The 17,199-nt window shown below is 40.6% G+C and overlaps 1 protein-coding gene across 2 annotated transcripts in view; it reads right to left on the bottom strand.

Moving 5' to 3' along the window:
* Nucleotides 1-579: 579 nt before the first annotated feature.
* mtnr1bb (melatonin receptor 1Bb) overlaps nt 580-17,199 on the bottom strand; it is a 36,272-nt gene continuing 19,652 nt past the window's right edge. Inside the window, exons 2-6 of one of the 2 annotated variants that reach the window (XM_070983288.1) lie at nt 8,562-8,680; nt 8,122-8,466; nt 7,237-7,632; nt 3,262-3,266; nt 580-762 (exon numbers count right to left, since the gene is read on the bottom strand). In XM_070983288.1, the coding sequence (XP_070839389.1) occupies nt 702-762; nt 3,262-3,266; nt 7,237-7,632; nt 8,122-8,466; nt 8,562-8,680 (926 nt within the window). In that variant the 3' untranslated portion in view covers nt 580-701. Of the gene's footprint in view, nt 763-3,261; nt 3,267-5,149; nt 7,633-8,121; nt 8,467-8,561; nt 8,681-17,199 lie in introns of those variants that run through there. The other variant, XM_070983287.1, reaches the window with a different exon arrangement.

Genomic DNA, 17,199 nt, shown 5'->3' with positions numbered 1-17,199 from the left:
AGAAGTAAATTTCATTTAAAGTTTTATGGATACACAAGAGTACAAAACTCAAGATGTAACTTTCCATAAGTGCAGGAAGCCTAATATGACCCAACTTATACTCCTTGAACTCCAGCAGTTGCTTACCCCATTCACATCCTCGCCTTTTCCCCAAACTGAGGGCATTAATATTCTTTCCCTTCAAACCAGCTGTCCATCTCCCTTACTCATATAAAAGAAGAGGTGGGAATAGCTCTGCAAGAGCAAGGCAGCAGGGCCTGATGGCATGAGGGAGTTCAAAGTATGCACCACTAGCTGGCAAAAGCTCTCTAGCTCCAATTCAGCCTAATTCTGAGCGTTAAGAGGGTACCTCATCCACAGGAAACTTTCAGTTAAAACACCCTTAAGAAGTCTGGCATCCGGGTCTACAATGAGAAATGTGTTGGCTGTAGTGAATCTGGGCTTTCAGGAACCCTTTTAACCACTTACTGAGGTATTAAATATGAAGCAATGTTGAAAAAGAGAGCAACAAAGGTTCATGTTTTTCACAAATGCATTAATGAGCAACTATCACAAAGCACGATATATATATTTCTCAGTTTTATTTTCCATAACATCGTGTTTCAGTAGAACTGTACACATAATGCATATCTTTTTACACACAGTTCATTTTGATGAGACTCAGTGTCACAACTAAGCCTTTTGAGCGTTGAGATTTTCCATTACATTCCACAGATTTCCCTTTGGTTCATGCTACTCAGACCATCCTCTGGGCATCGAGGCCTGCACCTGTTGGTGATTTCTTCTCAATGATCGTCAGCCATAAATAACATCAGACGAGCATGCACATTCACACAGCCTCTGGAACAGAAGACATTTATCAAGACACAAGAAGTCGACTGGCTAAGTGCCTGAAATGCGAGATCAGTCACCAATTTCTAACTTTGCTCATGTCCTATAAGACATTTTTAATTGTTTTGTTCAATCTGGTGCCTCTTTACACAGAAATAAATATATAGAAATAATAATCATTGTAAAAAAAACAACAACTCTACAGCATGAACGGGAATTCTTGTGTAGCATTTCCAACGTACGATATAAGTCATGCCTCCAGACTCTGGGCAAATACAGATCCTACGTCTAATGAGCTGCAGCCAATTAAGTGGCCACTGAGTGTAAATATTTATCATATGATTTGTGCTTTGCAAATATTTTAATAGCTTTTTCATGTGTTCAGAGTCACAGTTTTAAACCACTGTTTGCAAACCCAAGAGGAGGCGCATACAAAATTACGTCTCCCGTTTTCTGTGGTTTGTCATCATTCTTCCCATGACAGTCCACTGTAAGTGCATTTGATTATGTTCCCAAGGTTTATCATTTTACTTTCCATCTCAGTGCAGGTACCTTGCACATAATTTGATCAGTGCTGCATCCTTTTCAGTCTTTAGCTGTGGGCTGATGTTGTCATGCTGTTACATAACCCATTAATGACACATAGAAAAAAACAAAACAAAAAACAAAACAAAAAACTGGGCTCTGTCTAGTGAGAATGACCAGATGAAAATAAAGGCAGAGAACAATGAGGCTTCAGAGTCACCACACAGAAATCACGTTATGAGGCTCAACTCAGACTATGAGGCAAGATGCTCATAGTCTGAGTTGTGCCATGCAGCCATCAGAGCTGGAGGTGTGCAGAGGAGGATATTTAAATGATCTCTCATACCTGCTTACAGCATTGCCAGGTGTCTACACTGATCCATAAACAGCATTCTGTTTGGCATTCTGCATTCCTTCTAATGGCCAACAGGAGGCGACGCCACTGGCTGCAAAAAGAAGTCTGATTACATTTAAGCTTATGAGAAAACGACCCCACTTCTCACTTGAGTTATTACCTCATTAAACAGTTTCCTAATGAGTTTAGGGTCTCTCTCACTGCTTTCAGATCTTCTTCAATGCAGCATGATGTTCATTTTGTAAATTAAGGTACCATTCAGAGGAAAACAGATGATAAAGCAGGGGATGCTTTAGGCCGCTGCTTTAGGCTACCTTTGTGATTAACAAATTGTTATGATGGTGTGTCCTCACAATCAGGGGTGAAGCTATGTGTATCCTTGGCACCTCCACCCTCTCATCCAAACACGATCATTTCTGGCAACAAAAAGCCAAGATGGCGACGGACAAAATGCCAAACTAAAGGCAGAAAAAAACAAAAAAACAATGGGTGACGTAAGGGTGGCCATGTCAGCTATTCATTATACAGTCTAAGCACTGATCAGTGTTGTATTTCAAATCTTACTATAGCCCTGATGAGCGACAGCCTTAATTAGCATATCATTGTATGTGAACTTGTATCATCATAGTATCTTAATACGTCTCTGATTCATTTAAAAAAGCATACAAAATTCTGACTTCATCAAGTGTCTATGAATTGGGAATATTGTGTGATGTAAGGACAAACTGCATCAGTAAAAATGACTCACACTGTGTTTATAGTAGCTATCAAACACAAGTCTTTCCAAATGCAAAGCGGCTGCTTCACTCCTGCTACGTTTTCCTCCAAAACAGAGATCACATGGTAGAAAAGAAAAAGTCAGAAGCTGAGAAATAAAAGGGGAGGCCTCTTTTAGGAAAATGTCAACCCTGCATGAATATTGTGCACAGATGATGGGAAGAGTGCAAGAGGGACTCAAACAGCATAATGCAGACATTTGTGAGTGTGTCGCCTCATTGAGTACAGCACTCAAAAGGATTAGTAGCACACAGAAACCTTAGCTTTAATCTCCCAAAGAAAAACATTGTGATAACCTTCACTGCTTGCTTCCCTGTGTGTTTATTTTGAAGGCAGAATTGTATTTACACCATTAACATATATGTTGCATCTTCAATTCACACTTAATGATAAAAGTAAACATAGGTTCACTGCTTTTTGTCTCAGACTGTTGTTTCTCCTCAGCTCTAATCACACATAGCGCAGGCAAACCTGTAGCATCTGTTGTGAGAAAGTAACTTAACACTCAGGTGCAAATACACAACAGCATGGCAACCAGGCGTCAGGGTAAAATTTCATTTTTTGAAAGTTGGAAAAAGTAGCTTTTTTTTCTTTTTCATTTCAGTTAATAAAACTTTTTTTCTTTTTTTTTCTCGGAAAAGCACTGTAAAGCTGCCATCTTTCCAATGTTGAAAACAAGATTCATCGTAGGATATGGATGGCTAAATATTTACCTTACTGTACTGTGTTAAAGCCCAGAGAGTAATTGAAGCAGAGCGGTTAGCTTTACATACTGCAGCTGGGAGGTTGTGTTGCATGTGGCATTTTTTATTACGTGCAGGTTGAAAAACAGTGAACCTATCCTTTAAGCTGGCAAGCAAGGTGTCATATTTGTTTACATGGAGAAAAGGCCCAAATTCAGGGTGCAGACAGTGAGCACAGGGAACATAGATGAACAAAGTTACATAATTTGGTTGTAGTTTACAGAGAAAGAAAACACAAATGCGAAAAGACAATATTTATTCTTCTGTTTTGGCAGTTGAGTCTCCTGCCTGAGGCCTGCATGTGAACTTCTACGCAATGCTGCAGCGAAAACTTTCTATAGACGACTGTCCTGAATACATAAAAAGAAGCAGTATGGAGGCAAACTGAATGGGTTCGTGTTTAATAGAAAATATGGCACTTGCCATAATATTCAAAGTTTGACACTGTTGTATTAACTATAAGGCAGTACTTTTGAATGAAAAAAGACCTTAAAGGACCCAAGGTGTTTTAAAGATTTCCCCCAGCAATAACTTGACAACGTGTATGTACACCTAACGGCCTTCAGCTATGCTCATTTCTTTGGTTTAAATTGAAGTCTTTGCCTCCCTCCCAGTGCATCTAAAACACTCTCCTGATGTTTAAGCATTAGCTTTCTTCGCACCATAACAACATCACTCTTTTTTACTTTTTGTTGCTACTCATCTCTCCTTCCCTGCAGTGACCTGGTGGGCACTTCTGCTTCCTCAGAGGTGGAATAACCTTCTCACCTCTGCTGTCAGGACAAAATACTCACTCTCTTTATCCATCTTAATCCCATCTCTTCACCATAAACTTAATATACCCCTGTTTTCCACTCTCCTCTGCACCGCAAATGTCATTGTTTGCTTCCAAATGTTCCTCCCCTGTTTGCAATGCTCTTGCATCTGTCTTGTCCTATGAATATTTATAATACAACTCTGAGCTTTGCATCTGTTACCATTCTTGATCTATGGCTTTGCACATTTTTACCCTGTATAATAACACACAAATGTGCCGCAATATGAATTTCAATGTGGGAAAAAAAAAAAACTAAAACATTAAAACTATTATGAGGAACTAGTTTTGCTAATCTTGGATAATTGATCTGTGCAATTAGAAGTTGATTCCCACACTGAAAACAAATGCATTTTTATTGGCGCAATATACATGCCAATTAAGCAAGAGGTTGTTTTAGATGCACTTTGCAACTGTAGTAGTTAATGGAAAGATAAGCACTGTCCAATAATAAACTGTTAATTGTGTGGGGTTATTGAGCTTCAGATATATATATAAAAAACACACAATTTGAATACATCTCCAATAACAGTATACCACAGTTAAAAACCACACTGACACTAATTTACAAAATATCCCTTTGAAATGTCTTCAGACTCCCTTACATGGCAGCTAATAAACTGCACACGGTTTGGACAACGACAAAATGTTCGGTAGGCACCCTGAGATGGGAATACAGATGTGAGCTGTACCTTCTCAACAATCTACATCTTTCCAAACACCATTCGGTTAAAAGGCATTGAATGCCACTCTTCTGTCAAATTAAATACGACCAAGCGACAGTACAACCCCTAACACTTCCCCTAATGTGCTCTTTTTGTTTATGTTTGTTTTTCCACAGTGAATGCACCAAAATGCTTCCCTGGTGAATTAAGTCCTTTTTTTTATTAGAAAATAAATGAACTATGTTAATTAACAAAGATAAATTGCCTGTGAAGCGAAAAGCTAAAATTTTGCATATGTATTTCACAATGAAGAATAAGAATCGCCACTGCATAAAACTACCACATGCTGTACATGATGTAGGAGGCAGAGGAGCCTGGGTCCATTCTATATTGCTGGCTGCACATTCAGTAAATGTATTTATCCACTTCTTTTTTTCTTGGGGCTGGAGATTTTCTGACACAGAAGGCAGAAGAACACCCTGAACTTGTTGTGTTTTGTAACTTTGAAGCCTGGAGAGAAGCATCATTTACAGTGCATCAGTAAGACATCTTGTTTAAATATGGATGTACTAAGGTGGGGGACTATCTCAGTCTTAACTGGATATGATTTGTAGATGCACCTAATGTTGGATGTTGAATGTTTCGGATCGTGAGGAACGACTGTGTTTCGAATTGCATAGCAATGTGTTTGTGTGCATCAAGAATCATCCATGCTGTTGCACTTCGCTATTTGGTGAAATTGAACAACTTATTGCATTGCGATTTTGCTAACATAGTGACATCAGTTTGTGGAGTTGTGCTCTCCTGAAATGTTTATACTGTCCTGCACTGTGGGTATTATCCAGTGGTGGAAGAAGTACTCACATCTTTTACTTAAGTAACAGTACAAAAGTATCAGCATCAAAGTATATTTAAAGTACCAAAAGTAAAGGTACTCATTTTAGATATTGGGTATATCATTGGTGTGTGTGTGTGTGTGTGTGTGTGTGTGTGTGTGTGTGTGTGTGTGTGTGTGTGTGTATATATATATATATATAATTGTGCACATCACTTCAATGTTGCAGGTAAAGGGGGAGATATTGTCATTTTAAGTACCTTATATAGTGCTGAGTAGTTTGCGAACTAGTAGCAGAAAATGTAAATACTGAAGTATAGTAAGAACCTCAAAATAGTACTAATAGTAAATGTACTTAGTTACTTTCCACCACTGGGGTTCTCTAAATCACATGCTCCCCTCCATAGTGGATTTATATTACATAGTGAATTCATATGTATTTTGTTTCCTTGTCTGTTTAACCCTGTCTATACTGAATGTTCCTATGTATTGTTTTTATGCTTTATTCTATGTATGTATATATATGCTGTATTTACATTAGTGTATTTACATTAATCTGCAGAGTGATGCAGTATACTGTCTGTTTTGTGCTCAGTTAAAAAAAAAATCATGTTGCATGAGAAAAAGAAAAATGGGGGGAAAAAAAAGAAAGTTTTACTGGTGTAATATCAATTTAACATTTAAAAGACATTATCAGTGGTGGCTTTACATGCAGCCTAGAGTGACATATCCTATGACCTGGTAATGCCACAAAGTAACCTAATGGTCAGCTGAGAAGTAAAGGCGACATGAAGAATGATGCATACAGCAGCAATAGTGGATATGTAGGTGTCCTCCACCTGCTACATCACATGCTACATGTTTTGGGGGGACTTCCATAAAATAAAACAGAGGTGTTATTTGGCACGTCTAAGATGGTCTGGTGCCGGTTCACGACTTGCTTTGTGTCCATCAGTGACTTAATTTCCTGAATCAGTTTGTTATGCTTATTACTAAGTTGTTGTTTCTTCGCAGTGCAAAAGGGTCAGACCAGGCAGTATGAAGTATATGCTACTGCCATATTCAGGTAAAGTGTGCAATTCTGACCACCTTGCTGTCAAACCCCATCAGACCTCCTCTCCAAATCTAGCATTCATTTGAGGCGAGTTGAACTATATTTGAGGCTTTTGAAGTTACTAAGGAGAGGTGTGTGTTTACCAGTGGTTACCCCGTTTTATGAAATATGTCAAAGAGTCTACGGCAACAGACATTAAAGGATATTACATTTTTGAATGAAATATTAATGTACCATTCAGATTGTTTTTAGAGTAAGAGCAAAATAAAACTGCAATGCATGGCTCAGTTCTCCAGGACGTAGCAACATCGCTAAGAAAGCTCTGTTTAGCACTTTAGCAAAGTTGTTGAGTTATTCCTATAAACAACACGCTTTAAAGCACTCATTACATTAATTATATAACTCTTCACAACTTTAGCCAGTATGATGAAAAAAACATCTACAGATGCAAATGTGTTCATCTGTGCCCTGTTCTGATTGCAGTCAGCCAACAGAAAACCAAGCCATGCGTTCCGGTTTCATTTACGGCTTGATACTCTTTAGCTGCACAACCGTCTGAATGTCACATAAAACCAGGAATTACCATTTAACAGGCTCAAAGATCCAGATTTCATTCTTTGTTTGTGCGATCTCTCACGGACTCGTTGTTATTGAGCGGTGGAGGTGGCGACTGCTTGCTCCTCATGCTCCTGCCGTCCGTGGCGGCTCGCGAAGTCTCTGTCACAAAAAGCCGAGTCACCCACACAGAGGTGACAATGCGTTTGTACTCGTTCCTGAAATTCCTGTTGAGTAAGCCATAGATGATGGCATTCAGACAGCTATTGAAGTAGGCCATGAAGTAGCTGACCACAAAAAGCCACTCTGGGATACGGGGGGCCACACGGGATGGATCTATGGCCACTGCCAAGCCGATCAGGTTGAGCGGAGCCCAGCAGATGGCGAATAGCACAAAGACAACAAACATGGTGATGAAATTCCGCAAGTCACTTGGTCTGAGGCGAGGGCTCTCCTCTGTCTTCACTTTACGTCGCACCTGGGTGATGAAAACACATTGAACAGGAATTAGACTGTAAATGACGCCTGCAAGCTGCTGTTTCTCTACACCTCTCTTGTCTAACAGACACACAAAACCAGACAGAAACCCACACATACAGTGACATCCAGATGAAATCACTGGCTTTTCCACATCTTTGCAGTGTGTAGAGTTTGTCCTAAATCTACCCTTACTCATAATGACAACTCAAAATGCTTCACTGAAATGTTTTATGGCAAAAAGGATTGCAGTGATGGGATGATGTATTTCGTCATTGTGTTCTGGCATTTAAAAAATTACACTAACTTGTCCAGTAAAGGGTCAAATTTCGACATTTTTGGATTTGGATTTGGATAAACCCTGGAGGGCTAATGGCTCTTGTTATTGTTGGGCCCAAGGGGTGTTCTTTACAGCTCATAGCACATTTACCAGTTTAACTGGTCGGTTAAACAAAGACAAAATAACCATGTAGAAAAGCAGAAGACTGACCTGAATCACAAGTACCCAGATGCGTAGATAACAGAAGGTAACCACTGCAATGGGAACCAAGAAGTGAACCACCACTACCGCCACCGTGTAGGAGCTGCTGACATTCTGGGCAAAGGTGCAGGAGTACACCCGCGGGTCGTAGCGCAGGGAACCGACAAAGAAATTAGGGATAATGGCCACCACCGTGAGCACCCAAATTAAGGCAACAAACAGCAGAGTGTTGCGATAGCTGTACAGCCGACTGTAGGAGAATGAGTGACAGATGTAGCAATATCTGTTCACTGCAATCCCTGTGATGTTGAAAATGGAGCCGATGACGCTGAGGCCCATAAGGAAACCACTGACCTGAACAGAAGGAGAAGAAGAAGTGTTTTTGTCGTTGAATGGATTTACTGGTATTGGTAGTAAACTGAAGCATGAAGTCACTGATGTGGTCTTACCATGCATTGTGTGTTTCCCAGTGCCCATCCATCATGGAAGAGGGCATAGAGAACCAAGGGGTACGGGTAGAAGGCTACCACAAGGTCAGCAAATGCCAGACTCACCACAAATACATTACCTGGAGAGGAAGACACAAAGAGACAGTCTCTTAAATACATTCACTTCATCTCTCACTGTGAGACATGTCACATGTTTTATTATGCTGGACACACCATAATCATACTGTTCTGTTAACACTGGATACACCTTCTAATGTGCCTCCGATGGTTTGGCCCCTCGTCCTCTCATCTCAGCACAAAGAATTTGCTTGCATAAGCCAATCAGGATAAGTACAGTCAACCCTGGCGGCATTCTCGGCAGGAGCAGCCTTTACCCACTTTTGGGGGTATTACATTTAAAGTGCTCCTATGTTTTGCATATCAAACAGCTGCACTCATATTCTGGTGTATATGACTCTTTAACGTTGACATTACGTTACAAGGTCAGAGTTTCATCCAGTATTCACCTGTCACGTAGCTACAGGTCGATGGTACAGCTTTGTAGCTGACTGCTTCAATATGGCAAAATTAAATTGGATTGCTGCACATTCCTTGATTCAGATTTGTGAATTAAAGTAATAAGAAAACAAAGTTTACATCGCGTTGTTTTATACTAAGGACCGTCCTAATTGGGCAAACACCAGACCTGGCGATTTTCAATACACTAGGAGCCTATCTCAGCATGTCCAGCTTGGCCAGATTGTTGGCAGAGAGGGACGAGATTGCACACAAAAGGTTTCCAGCCTCTGCCCCACATCCGGTTGCCTCACCCCGAACAAAGTTTTATCAGGGATTGCAGAGTAGCTGTGTTTTGACAGAGTGGAGGGACAAGCTTGTTGACACAGCTCTTGAGCTTCTTCTTCGACACTGGGGCTTGCAGGTCTTTTTTCATTTATCTGATCTCCAGCTTAATCCAAACTGTGGTCTCTGGTTAACAAAATCCAGCTCGGACGTCACATGAATGAAGCATTGCTTTAGTTTAGGCAGAGTGTTGTGGCTGCATTTGATAAATAGCATCAGTTCAGCCTCATTCCTGTTTCAACATTAGCGGCTCATTCAGCTGACTAGTAACACAGTAACACAGGTGTACAGCAATTATACACTGATGCCATCTCACCAGAGATTTTGGTATTGTTAACTTCAATGAAATCTAATAAACATGTATTCATTCCATATTTCAGGCTCATTTGTTAGACACAACATAGATGGTACTGTAAAGGTAAGTCGAAATATAACACGACATAGCGCTCACAGCGTGTCACTGTATTGCACCTTCGAGGTCTCATGTATGTGGCTCATTGCATGTTTCACCTACAGATGCATGCGGAGGTCATTTGCAGAACAGCATTTGCTCCCTCATCCACAAACAACAACTACCGATTGTTCCCGTGCTCGTCTGGAGGGACCTGAAGCACTGGAGGGACCCCTGACCTTGGTGCTGGGGATGGTAGAGGCTGTGTGTCCTGTTCTTAGACATTTCTCAGCGGGACTGGGGATGCTTGCCGTGTCTTGTATAATCCACCTGCTGGAACCATGTTAAAAGTGCATGGTGCAAAGTGCACCAGAGCTTTATTTACAGCTATACCAAGCCGCTTCTACACAACTAACCACAGTGTGTGCACATGTGGCCTTGGTGTGTGGCTGTCAACCTAGAACTGTCACTATGCACCGTGATGCACAAAGTGGAGACAGCAATTCAGCACCTCCCGCACAAGGACATCAGTTCCCTCCTTCTGTGGAAAAATCACTTTGGACTCCTCTCCTCCATCGTTCAAGTGTCAGAGTGCTGTGGCACAGAACGCTCTGCTGCTGGCAGAAGGGAATAGATGAGATTTGACTGGTCATGACCAAACCACGGCCCATAGTTTCACTAATAAAATATATAAAAGCAATGAACAATGTACGAATTGTGCAACTGTATTTCTATTTCTAATCTTCACCTCATCGAGGGTTTAACACCCTGACCTGTAAATAAATACAAACAAATTGCATATATTGTGCATACACCTTAAAATGTGTATTTCCAAGTTCTGACTTTATTGGTGTTCTGAACAGTTTATACAATCATAAAATTAACTGGGAGACAAAGCACTTTCCAAGAAAAGCATCTTTTTCTCACTCTGCTGGTCCCTGGTTGTCCATGGTTTCACATAAACCTCAATTTTGTTACTGGACTTCCACCTTGTCAAGGTTAAACCACCATACACACCATTGTGGACAGATTTTCTTTAGTAGTACACTGTGTGGCTGTCCCTAAACTCCCTGCAGCCTTAGAAAGAGCAGACGTCCAGCTGTGCCATGTTTTTCGTTTCTATGGAATCCCCACTAACATCCAGTCCGACTGAGATCCTGATTTTCCAGCTTTGGAAAGCTTTCTCTGTTAAGCCCTTAGAGCTGTTGTGAGTTTGTCCTCTGGTTATCACCCAGAGATGGAACGAGCCAACCGGGACCAGAGAGCTGTGCTCCGCTATGTTGCCTTCAGGAACCCCTCCCCCTGGAGCACTTACCTGTTATGGATCAAGCATGAACACAACTCCCTGTCAAATCCTACAGTATGTCATGATTCAAATGCTCCATGGGTTTCCAACCACCTCTGTTCTCAACTCACACCCCATGATGTTAGTCCATATAAAACTGAATCATCATTAAAATTACTGTCGTCAGGCTTTAGCTCCCTCCTCACACGAAGATTCACCCCAAATTTCATGTCCCTCAGTTAAAACCTGCCTCTCGTAGCCCACTGTCTCCTTCAGGTTTTTCCCCTCCCTGTGCTCCCATTGCTGCCCTGTCTGTCTCTGTCTCTGTCTCTGTCTCTGTCTCTGTCTCTGTCTCTGTCTCTGTCTCTCTTTTGTATGTGTGTGTTGGTGTGGGCATGTTTACCCTTTCTTACTCTATACTTTAATGTGTTAGCATGGTGACATACTAAGACACACTAAACACAAAGCACAGCTGAGACTGATGGAAATGCCATTAATTTTGGAGGTATTTGGTCATAAACCAAAATACTGGCAGAACTGAGATAGAGACCAGATGATGCGCTATGTGAAAAGGTCCAAAAGTTATTGTATCCAACTGACTGACAGAGCAGTATTGCCATCCTAAAAAACGTACAAAAAAACCCATAATCCTACTTCAAATATACAAACACTAATATGTAAAATATGTAAACACAGCTAGGACATGTAGCTGTAATTTGTCTTTAAAATGTAGGATTAAGAATAAATATTTACTCAAAATATCAGTTTTAGTACAATGAACACGACATAAACACAGACTGATCTAAACTGATTACCACCAGGGAATATCATCATCATTTAACGCAATTTCCAGTCATTGGTCAGCATGTGTGTCTGTCAATGACTTTCAAAACTCCTGACAAAACTCAAGTCAAAGCATAGCATAAGCCTCAGTCACAACCAACCAAATATACTGAGAAAAATGTCTCATTGTGGACAATTATGTATTTGAGAGACTTCATAAGACTTCATAATCCAGTACTGTTCATTCTTTCCTGTGTATTTGAATAGAAATCGAATATGTGAAGCAGGCAGAAAGAACACACTGTAAGATGAAAAGAGGCATGATGTTTTGTATCTTTTTAAAAAACCTTAATACGAGTCTTTTCATCACAGGGCTCCTCAAACATGATAAAGCAGAAATTATCTTTTTGGGTCTGGATAGAGTAATGATTAATGCTTATTATTACTGCTTTGTAGGGTGTGTGTGTGTGTGTGTGTGTGTGTGTGTGTGTGTGTGTGCATGTGTGGGCAAGCGCGTCCCACTTCAATAAATAAATGAAGCAATGACGACAGATATAAAGCATGGAGGTGGAGGCACACACGAACCCTGCGCACACATGCACGCAAAGGTGTACAATAAACAGACAGAGGAAAAAAGATCAGACTGTGTGCTATAATCTCACCTTGAGGCGAAAGCAGCCTTTACAGGAAACTCACTGCAAGATGAAATCCAAACTTTACCTTCCATATGCACAACAAAACACTATTTCAATAGGTCTTCCTACATGCTCGCTACCTGGTCCCTGCAGAAGAATTTCTCGTGTTTGTGCAGTTAACTCTATAACTATATTATTTTTTGTATTGTCTTACCTACAGTATCTTGTGGCATAAATTGTGTTTGTCATTACTTGCTTTTGTGCTTTTTTTCCATCCAAATGTGCCTTTATATGCTGTGGGAACAACGCTGATTTGGATACATTGATAATAGACCTCGTTAAAGAATTACTTTTCAAGTTTTTGGATCATTAACTATTAAATTTTTTATATGTTCTTAAAATTAATGCTCCTACAATTGTACTTGGTATTCAAGGCCTATTTTTAATGATTTTGTGCAATGAGCAGGCTGCCATGAGATGAGATGAGATGAGATCATTTTAATCATGGTCGTTATGGCGTTAAGTTGAAATTAGGCAGTAAAACTTTTTAAATGGTTTGAGTTGACAAAAAAGAGTCAGCAATCAAAGTTTGCGTAGAAAGGAAGGCGCCGGGAAAAAAGATCATTTTGTTAAATATTTCCTAGAAATGAGACAGCTTCTTTTGAATTGCCTTCTAATTAATTCAGAAGTTATCCTCCCACCTTCATTACTCAAAACCTGCAAACATTTTTCCTTAAAAAGGTCCCCTGCACATCACCTCACCTCACCTCAGACGGAGCAAAGAGTGTAGCACCTTTGGCACTGTGACAGTTCAGCTGCATGTACCCAAGTTTTAAAGGATTTGGACAATCATCGCGCAGCTGTCAGGACCGTGTTTTCTTTTCGAAAGGCATTCACTGCCACGTCTAAACTGTGAAAATGTCTGACCTATAAAACGACCCGCTGTTCTACTACACTGCCATGTCATCACACCACATTAGAATCAGCAAGCATTACATAAGCTCCTGCACGGCTGTGATGAGGCTCTTGCTCGGGCGTAATTGTGTACTAAATCAGATTTCAGGTAGGTTTGCCAAATTTGGTGTTTGCTTCATCTTTTATGTTGGAGCATTGTTTAACAGATGTGTTTATTCATGAACGTGAGAGTAGTTTATTTTGTTTGGGAGCTAATGAGCTGGAAAGTAGATTACATGATGTTAAATTTGTTGAGTGAATATTATGAATTGTGATGGTGCAACTGCAAAATAGGGGAGGATGAGATAAAGGAGTTTCTTTATTCAAACAGCGAATGGTCATGTATCATTCAGCACTGTTATAAGGCTGAAAAAGCAAAGCAGATGGTTGTAATTATCAAAAAAATAAAACAGATTCAAAATCCTCTCTCCTACAGCTGTTTATGACTTCTCTGACCACGCAGTGCTGTTGCATGAGGGCGGGATAAGCAGCCACATGTGCACTGGCTCTGGCATGGACCCAGGAAATCTGGGTCTGTGTGTGTGAGAGAGAGCAATAGCTGGCCCACTTCAGTTTCTCTGCCATCAACCTGACAGGGAGCAGCACGCATTCAACAAGACAGCAAACAAGTGTTTCACATGTGGGAAGCGCACATAGATGCACGCTGACGCACCTGTGAGAATTTCTGAACCATCTGTTCACTAAAGTCAGGGATTATGATAGTGATCACATTTCATAATTATTCATACCGTAGATGGCAGTCTAAGATTAAATGCTGTAATCTTGTTTTCAGGCTTTGGAGCAATGTAAACTATAGTTAGATTACACTACAACTTCATTTACCCAGAAGCCCCCGGGAATGCGACGTAATTTGGACAACCAACTGTTCAGAGACCTTGAATTTTTTGAATTTCTGGATGAAAGCATGTACACAGTCTGAAGTGTTGAGTTTAATTTGCAGCAGCAACCTATTTGGCTGCACCAATCAAAGAGGAAACGAATAAACGTGCATAGTAAACAGCCTTTTTTTGCAATGCATTATTTTTTTTATTATTATTATTTTATGCCTAACAGCTGGATTGGGTGTTAAAACTGAAGTTTGTACACCTCCTCACAAAAGTTATTCACGTGTACATAATTGCATATGGAAATGTAAAGTGAACCATAATCTTCTTTGTTAAAGCAATGTGTGAGTGATTATTGTAATAAACAACATTAGAACCAAAACTGATTTTGTGTGTTTTCCCTCCATGTCTGGAAGCACTTCCCTAGGGGAAGAGATTGCAAAGATTTTCCTCTCATTTGCTTTTTTTAATGTCTTTCCTGTGGGAGGACATGCAAGGCAGATTTGCCTTGTTTGCATTTAAATTTGTTTTTGGTGGAGGAACGGGGGCAAAAAATAGATGGCAAGGGAATGATGACAGGACTGGGGACGGGATCCAGAGAGGAGTGATGCGGAGGGAAAAGTGGTCAGGCATGATAAAAGCCTCACTTTCATGTGGGAAGGCTGCGTTAAAAGTATGGCACCAGTCTCATTTAAGGAGGGTAAATGATACATTTCCCACAAGATGTGATCTGGACAATTAACAGCCCTGTTATTTTCTAATGAAGCTGTCACCTCTGTTCATTTCTTCAATCTGTTAAATGCAAGAACATGACACAAAGACAGAAAGAAGGCAATGTCTGACTCAGTCAACAGAGACGAAAGAATAAAGTTGTCAACAGGAAATAGAAAATGAGGAAGATGGCAAACAATAAAAGGAGGTGAAAGGTCAGCAAAGGATGCAGTTGTTAGCAGCGGATGACGGGAAAGGAGAATAAGCTGATGACAGAACAAGATAGAGATAAGGGAGTAATACATTTTCTCATAGTTTTGTAGGCAAGGCAATAAGCGATCTTGTCATCCTCACTATACATCAGAGCCCTTTCCTCAGCGTGCCAGCTGCTTCCTCACTCGGCCCTGCCGACTGCCTGGTCGTACATGTCAGTCTCAGTTTGGCCCAGCCGACCCCGCGAGGGAAAGAAAGGCAAACCTTTCACTTCCACCACTGTCTGATTCTTATTTTGTCTACCCACTTACCTACTCTTCAGATTCCTCTTGAAAGTTCTCGACAAAGAAGCGTTAGGTTTGAACAATATGACCCAATAACCCTCCTTCCTCGCCATGCTTGAATGTGTTTCACACAGGCAGATGATCAGGACATGTTGCCAGCCTGAAATGGATTGGAAGCATGTCTCGCTACTCCTATGTAAAGAAAATGACCTTAAAATTGCACTGTTCCTCTCTTGACTCCCTAAATTAAAAGGAGTTCGCAGAAGAAGAGAAACATCAGCAAAAGTTTGAGTCTATTTACTGTAACTGAATAGCAGCAATTGCCTCAGGCAACTACTGTACAGTAAGTTAAGCTTTACCCTCTCATAAGCTTACAGTTCCTGCAGGAGCAAGGACAAATGTGGCCAGCAGTACATCCAGATCTGTTTGTAAGTGTCTGAATTTTCCTTCTTTCAGACAACAATCATCAAATTTACATCAGGCACTTTAGGACGGGAGCGCCGTTAGATGACAGCCACAGGTAACTGTGAACTGTTACTTCAATAGCTAGAAACCACCATGACGTCAGCGAACACACAGCATGTGGATGTTCAGCTGGCATCACGACCACCTCAAGCTGTGACTTGTTTGTTTACACGAATGAAGTGTCCCAATACTTGTCACGTAATCAAATATAAAAGTCTGAGAGGTGGAAATAGAAAAAATATATATATTCTCTAAACAGATGTCTAGACAATTCCTCTTTGCAAACTCTTTATCAATGGCTCACCAACTATCCTATCCAGCTCGTGCTGTATAGGTCAACTGTCCAAGCAGGATGTTATGACCCATATTTCTGTTTATCGTCAGGTGATGACCTCTAGGGGCCACATTAATTACAACAGGAGCAGAGGAGAGTATAAAGAAGAAAGAAAGTCTGTATATGGAGGAAGGCTGGGTGGATGGATGGCTCAAACAAACACAGGACCTTCACCCTGGAGACTGCAGTTCGTGTCCCATGTCAAACTCAAAGTCAGCCATGACCCATTTAAAGTTGCTTAACAGTAATGTACTTATTTTAACTCGTGATTTTTTCCTAAACCAAACCAAGTAGTTTTGGTGCCTAAACTTAAGCAAATTGTGACCGTTTGAGAATGTTAACGACATGGTGATGAAGATCTGGAGCTCGTTTTCTCCATCTGTTGTTCTGGGAGTCAATCAGCCTATTCAGTCATTTAGGTATGAGGCTATTTTGACCCTATTCCAACATATTTGGCTTGACACGCCATTTATCTGACCCACCAGTACATTCTGTCAGAAGTGCAGAGGAGACGTCATCCTGGTTGAGTAAATTGGTATAAATAGCCCCGAGGTAACGTTTTAATTAGAAATATGCAGCAATTTATCTGGTACGAGTTCTTTCTATTTGAACATTGTAATTTACCTGGAAGTTAGTGCTCAACTCCAACCAGCTCAAATAATTCAAACGGGGACACGCAGAGTGTTAATGCTGATTGAATGCCGCAGAGTGTTTTTGAGATGGTAAACTGAAATTACAAAGACCAATAAGCTACAAGTACCTTAAACCATTTAATCAAAAACATGAACTCAAATATTCAGGGATCTGTTGTATTTATTATATCAGCCTTCCTTATTTTATTCTAACTACGTGCAGGGAAATAGCTTTGTGGCAGTACAAATAGCTCAGCACTCGGTTA

This window comes from Chaetodon trifascialis, chromosome 16, assembly GCF_039877785.1.
Source record: "Chaetodon trifascialis isolate fChaTrf1 chromosome 16, fChaTrf1.hap1, whole genome shotgun sequence".
Classification (NCBI taxonomy): Eukaryota; Metazoa; Chordata; class Actinopteri; order Chaetodontiformes; family Chaetodontidae; genus Chaetodon; species Chaetodon trifascialis.
Note: the sequence above shows the minus strand (reverse complement) of the source record. Positions and strands in the feature narration are given on the sequence as shown.